The sequence below is a fragment of the Phaseolus vulgaris genome, chromosome 4, assembly GCF_051622355.1.
Source record: "Phaseolus vulgaris cultivar YP4 chromosome 4, ASM5162235v1, whole genome shotgun sequence".
Taxonomy (NCBI): domain Eukaryota; kingdom Viridiplantae; phylum Streptophyta; class Magnoliopsida; order Fabales; family Fabaceae; genus Phaseolus; species Phaseolus vulgaris.
The window spans coordinates 31141361-31148335 of NC_143501.1; the positions used below are offsets into that span (position 1 = coordinate 31141361).

The following is a 6975-nucleotide window of genomic DNA, read 5'->3' on the forward strand; positions in this document are numbered from 1 at the left end:
ACACAAGACTTTCTCTTAGTGAAACACTTAGAACACAAATAAGTTGAGAAATAAATGCAAGAAAACAATGCAAGCTAACTATGCAATCAAAGCTAGTCGGTATAGCACAAAATTAAACAATACTAAGCATGCAAAACGTTTCTACCAAATCAAAAGAAAAACAAGTTCAAACAAGCAACAAATTACTAAGCAAAATTACTATGCTATTCGGCCCTAGGTGAGGCTTCTTGGACACTTTGAGCCCTTGAAGACACACTCACCGTCTAAAACGTAATTTAAAAGAGGTAATTAACAATAAACCAAGTTGTAAAGGAGATAAGAAAACCCCCTTTGTTGTTCCTCTTTTTTGGTTAGTGCACTTTCTTTGTTGTCTTGATTGTTGATCTTCTAGGTGTTTGTAGTGTTTGTTTCAAGAAGCTTGTTTCGCCTTAGCTTTGACTCCTCCTTAGAAAGTTGGCTTTAATTCTCCAATTTCCAGCACCTATTCACAAGGGCTTAACCTTAAACCAAGTCAAATTCCATGCACATAAGCACCAAGGAAGAAATTAAATTCCAGCACCCAAAAAGAGAGGTCAAGGAACAAAAGCAAGAAACAAATTTAATTGAAAGAAAACAGTACCACCAAAAGGATTTATAATATGACAACTTAGAAAGAGATTCAAGAAATTAAAGCAAACAATTAAAGGTACTCAATAAAAGTTGGCACACAAAAGGAATTCCTAAAGAAAAGCACTAGATTAGATGACCAAATAAAAAAACAGCACCACTGGAAAATGTTGTGGGCCAGAAAACGTGTTTGTTCCCCGATTTATGCTGAGCTGTAATTGTAAAATTTGTTTCTGAAATTTGGATGCAAGAAAATTCAGGATCTTATCTAAATTTTGGCTTTGGAATCACCTAAAACGCATGCACCATTTTTTTTTAATAATTTTTGCAAATTTGGTGTGCAGTTAGGCCAGCTGGAGCGCTAAAGATTTGCACTCTGATTTTGTAAGATTTATCATTTTTTTTCTGTTGCTTCTTTTGACCTCATTCTTTTTTTGTCTTTTCTATAACACTTTAAACTTGCATTTTCCAGAAAATCAGAATTTTCCTATGGGTGGAAATATTTTTTCAAACAAAAAAGCCCAGAACAGAGAGATGATACAGGGGAAATCTGGAAAACTGGAAGAAAACAGCAAGATAACCAAAATTAACACAATGGAAATGTAAGAATGGAAATTGTGTAAGAACTAAGACACAATTATGAACTCAAACTAAAAATTAAAAAGCACCAAAGGATCAAAATAACAGCAGATTAAAGCAATATAAAGAGACCCAAAAACAAGAAACAATCAAACCAATAATAGAACTACTAAGAATTGTTGACAAATATGGATTCACATGACTTGACACAACATTTATAGATTCAGAAAATAAAGACTCAAAGCATAAAATGAAGCAATTATAAGAAAGCAATAAGGACTCAAATTCCTAAAAGAAAACAGCCACACAATGGTGTAAGGAATCCTATCACAAGCTGCACAGAATTTGTTCAAGATCAATTGAACAATTGTGCTTTGGTTGGATCTTCCATAAGCACACCAAGAACAATTTAAAATATAAAAACAGCAAGACAAGTAAGGAATTGAAATGACAAAGATGAAATAAAGAAGAACTGAAATTAAAAGACCAAGCTACTCATCTTGAAGAACCAAAAGCTCATGATACCAAATGATGGCATTTCATGTGTTCTTCTTGAATCAAAGTAGTAAAAAAGATGCGGAAGCAATGGGTGAGTGAAACAAAGCCCTCCTAGGAGTTGTGTTGGCTTTGAAGGTGCATGAGGAGTGTGGTGTTTGAGTGGTTCGGCCAGCTCAAGGGAGAAAGGTGAAAGGATTGAAGTTTATAGCCTAGATTTCTAGGAGAAGTAAAGCTAGTGCACAAAATTGGCAGCATAACAATACTCAATTAAACTTGTCAAATACAAGGAGATAGCCTTCCTATTTATAGGCTATGTGGACGTAAATGTTAAGCCACATTTCTAAAGAAAATAAAACCAAAATTAAATCTAAATTCTAAGGTGCAATGACCGGCCATACACAACCCTAGATTCTAGAAGGTTTCCATCCAAAATGCTTCCTACACTATCCTATCTACTAAGTACCCCCAATGGGCCTTTATGCAAACATATACAAAGCCTTCTCTCTTCCATCCGTGGCCTCATTTGCTTGTGTTTGAATATGTTTGGCCATTGATCTTGTAAGGGGTCCTAGACGGTCTAGCTCCAAGGATAGCCTCCCTCCTTCACGTCCTAGACGCTCACCTTCACGTCCTAGACGCTCACTTTCACGTCCTAGACGCTCACCTTGGTCTTGGTCTTGGTCTAGACGCTCTCCTTGGCTTGTGCCTTGGCTTCCTTGGGTAGGTGTGCTTGGCCCTCCTCCATCAAAAATTAGACGGCTGGATGAAATAGTGAGCATTGGTGCTGAATTTTATGGGACTAACTGTTCATTTACGTTCTTGGAAATGTTGGAATTCTACAACATGAAGAAATGGGAATGTAAAACTACTTTTTCACGTCTTCAACATCTTTCTGTGGATCAATGTCCCAAGCTGAAAGGTCTCTCAGAGCAACTTCTTCATTCTTCATTTAAAGAAATTATTTATTTGTCATTGTGATAAGCTCATCATTAGCCCATGGACACATGGTCACTTGAACTCTCGGAAATTGTTTCATCGCATGACCCATTACAATTTCCTTGAACAATTGACGATTGATGCTGGCTGCAACTCTCTTACAATCTTTCAGCTAGATTTCTTTCCAAAGATCCATTTAATTCATCTGAGAAGGTGCCAAAATCTGAGAAGAATTTCACATGAGCACACTCATAATGGAATTAACAATTGATGATTGCCCTCAATTTGAATCATTTACCGGTGAATTATAATGAGTGAAAGGGTTTGAAAATTGTGACTCCTAGATGAGAAAACAAGTGAAAGGGTTTGAAATTGTGACTCCTACACGAGAGAGGGAAATTGAAGCAAAAGGGAGTTGTGAAATGTAAATACTTTTAAATTTCCTTTCATAGAACTTGAAGTTGTATTTGTCCTCATGCTGTGTTGGGAGTGGCACTGAAGCAGTGAGCATTGCAAATAGCTTTTTACTTCTGACATTATAATTGTCCTCCTCAGATTTCCATTTATTTATAAAATTTGCAGAGGCAGGATTGTTTAGCCTGTCACCTGATGACATGCATATTAGGTATGTAAAGCTTGTGTAATTATTGAACTATAAAAGGTATCTGTGTTTGTTATTGGAAACAACATTAGATATTTTACAATATATTTTAGATGTGGCAAATAGAAATTATATTTCACTTTATTCATATTTATCTTCCAATATATATATATATAAACTGTTTTGTCATCTGCTTTAGGAGAAAATTATAATCTGTTTCTTCCAATGTGTCAAGTTATGATTAAGAGAAAACAAGTAGAGGGGTTTTACTTTTTGCTTTTCCACCTTGGATTTCCATTTGTTCATAAAATTAGCAGAGGAGAGATTTCAGTAAGTAGTCTATTAGTAAAGCTTGAGTACTTGAACCAAACAAGGCACATGTATTTGTTAATGGAAGAAGCTTAAGATATTTTACAATATATTTTACCTGTGCCAGCATAACACAAAACCAATTTATCCTCGTCAACAGTGAATGAACTATTATTGATTAGTTCAGCGAACTAGTTATGTACTAACAAATTGAATTGAACTGTTAGAGACTTCTAAACTTCATTTTTCTAACTAATCTTCATGGGTCTATTGCTTCTAAATTTGCTTTTCAAGGAACAAAACAAAGCGCACTTTTCTGCAATGCACGCCACTGTTTCAATTAATTTTGCCACCTTCAATTTTGGAAACTAACAATCAAATACTATAGGCAAAGTCATGAATATAAAAAGACAAATAAATAGACTATAAAATATTATGCAACGTACTAAGCCATGTACCAAATACTATGTCAGGCACTGATAATCCAGCATGCTATAATTAATACACTCTATAATGACACCTTTTGAAATTTTCTAAGCTTTTCCTTTCGCTCCCAACCCAAGGTGTAGATTTCCCATGGCATGCACATCAATATCAATGCAAACATAAAGTCTCGTTGAGCGATTTAATATAAGAAAGTGAAGCATTCATGCACACTTTGCATTCTCACCCATGGCTGATATCATCAGTAGCTTCCCAGACTCAATTCTTTGTTACATTCTCTCTTTTCTCCCAACCAAACAAGTTGTTACCACCAGTGTTCTCTCCAAGCGCTGGAAACTTCTATGGCGTTCAGTTCCCTCTTTGGATTTCCACCTCCGTGCGCCAGATATGGATTATATGAATTATGAGTCACGAAAGTTGTTCTTGTCTTCCCTTCTTTTCTCAGTGTACAATTTTTTGCTTTTCCGTGAAATGGAACAACCAATCCATAGATTACGCTTTACATCTCGCGGTTTCCATAATTTTGAAAGTATCGAGAGATGCATTAAAACTGCATTGAGAATAAGTGGTAGACTTGAACACCTTCATATCAATCTGGATTGGGTTGTTGAGCTGCCCTCTACGGTGTTTACCTGCAAAACTCTTGTAGTTCTCGAGTTGATCATGCCACCGAAAAAATTTTCTTTCGTTGATTTGCCTTTGCTTAAAATCTTGCATTTGAGATATGTTCCTTCATTTGAATGTGAAGATCTTCAACGTTTTCTTTCTGGGTGTCCTAATCTAGAGGACTTGGAAGTCGGGTCTAGTTTAGCCGAGAAATCGGCATCTAATACTGCAGAAAAATTCCATAAATTGCCCAAGTTGATAAGAGCTAACATTCATACAGATTTAGTTTCATTGGGATTTGTTAAGAATGTTGAAGTTTTGGTCACTGATAGGGTAATGCCTGTAAACTTTCTTTCTTTTTACTTTTCATTTTTAAGAAAAAAAATGAATTCTAATGTTTTGTTATTATTTTGTATCTCTTGCAGATATATAAAGAAGACCTTGGTTTTGATTTTCAGAATTTACTTCAACTTGAGTTGACCCGTTTGGAGCTTAGTACGAAATGGTTTGAGGTATTGGAGTCGCTCAAGCATTGTCCAAAACTTCAAGCTCTTGTCATTGATATTGATGAGGTTTAATGATTTAAGTTTTTCAATTATTAATCTTCTTGTTATCTTTTCTTAAAACATTAGGATTAATATAGTTTTATAATTGTTTTTAACAGGGTAGAGAAGCACTTTTGCCATGCCCCGATCCTGTTCCTACATGCATTTCATTACACCTTAGAACCTGTCGTCTTAACAATTTCAGGGGTTCTGTAGTTGAGCTTCAATTTGCGGAATTTATTATGAAGAATGCACATTATTTACGAACAATGAAATTCTGCTTTCCCAATTATTATGCTTTTGATTCTTTGACAAGAGGTGAATTGACGAGATATATATCCTCATGCATGAAGAAGAGTTCTGATACTTGTATGCTCTCATTTGAGTAGTTAAGGTTAAGGTCTGAGCAGTAATCCTGATGGTTTCTTTTTGTTTGTATTTTCAGTAGTAACTTCAAGAATGTGGTTTTGTTTATCAAATGAATATACTTTTCTACACTTAACGAAAGTTTTTTTGTACATTACCGGTTTTGTGTTGTTTTAGGAATTTTTATATATAATTTTTGTAAGATATGTTCATAGTTCAGTAAATTATAAAAAAGTTAGATGGTACTCAAATTAAAGAAAAACATAATAAAAAATATAATAATTATCAACTTGTCTAACTGGATCAAATTATATCTTAAAATTATTATTCTTCTTTTTCACATATTTGTTGCTGTTGTAACATTTGAATATCCAAGGCGACTAAAACTGGCGATATCAAATGCAATATATACAGATGCAATATTTGCAAGTGCAAACATCTTGAGAGGTGTTGCATAAGGGTTGGGAGTCTTTACCTAAATGGTCTCTATTTCAGTGATCAAGGCTTTTAATAACAAATATGGGATTTAATGCAACATTTTTTGCTAGAATGAGATCGGAAGTGAAAGTAAAGTGGAGAGATATTTTGGAGTCTAAATATGGGGTTTTGAGGAATTTAGGCGAGAGTTACTAGGTAATCTTGAATCTATCTATACTAAAAATTTAGACCCATGTGCAAATTGTGTAAAAAGATATTAAAAAGGAATCTAATGGAGCATAATCCAGCAAAAATGAATACACTGTAGAATGACAGCTATTGAAATTCTCTATGCTTGTCCTTTCACTTCCCAAGGTTCAGATTTGGCATGGCATGCACATCAATTCCAATGCAAACATAAAGTCTCGTAAAGTCATTTGACACGTTTAGCGATGAGTTATTCCTACAAGAAACTGAAGCATCCATGCACACTTTGCATTCTTAACCATGGCTGATATCAGTGATTTTCCAGATTCAATACTTTGCTACATTCTCTCTTTTCTTCCAACCAAACAGGTTGTTGCCACCAGTGTTCTCTCCAAGCGTTGGAACCTTCTTTGACTTTCGGTTTCCTCTTTTCGATCATGACATGGAGGAGACAAAGAGGCCTGCTCTACCTTTATTATCTCAGCGTACTCTTTTCTGCTGTGGCGTGATAAAGACCAACCCTTCTATAGATTACGCCTTAGATTTATGTGTTTATATAATTGTAATGAAATTGAGATATGGATTAAGCTTGCAATGAGAAAAAGTGATAGTCTTAAACATCACGACTTCAATCTGCCTTGTTTATTGTGGTGTCCTCTGTTGTGTTTAAGTGCAAAACTCTTGTAGTTTTCAAGTTGGCCAACTGAAAAATATTCGCTTTGTTGATTTTTCCCTGCTTAAAATCTTGCATTTCACTCTTTGTTTCTTAGAATATTAAGATATTCTTCAACCATTTCTTGCTGGGACTCCTAATCTCAAGGACTTGGTAGTTCATATTTTTATAATCAAAGATTTGATTGC

The 6975-nt window shown here is 34.9% G+C and overlaps 1 protein-coding gene across 1 annotated transcript; it reads left to right on the forward strand.

Annotated features, from left to right (window-relative positions):
- Nucleotides 1-4201: 4201 nt before the first annotated feature.
- Nucleotides 4202-5513, forward strand: LOC137838348 (FBD-associated F-box protein At5g56370). Its single transcript, XM_068647593.1, has 3 exons — nucleotides 4202-4912; nucleotides 5005-5151; nucleotides 5244-5513. Exons 1-3 carry the CDS (start codon nucleotides 4202-4204, stop codon nucleotides 5511-5513), a joined length of 1128 nt encoding a protein of 375 aa, XP_068503694.1.
- The last annotated feature ends 1462 nt before the right edge of the window (nucleotides 5514-6975 follow it).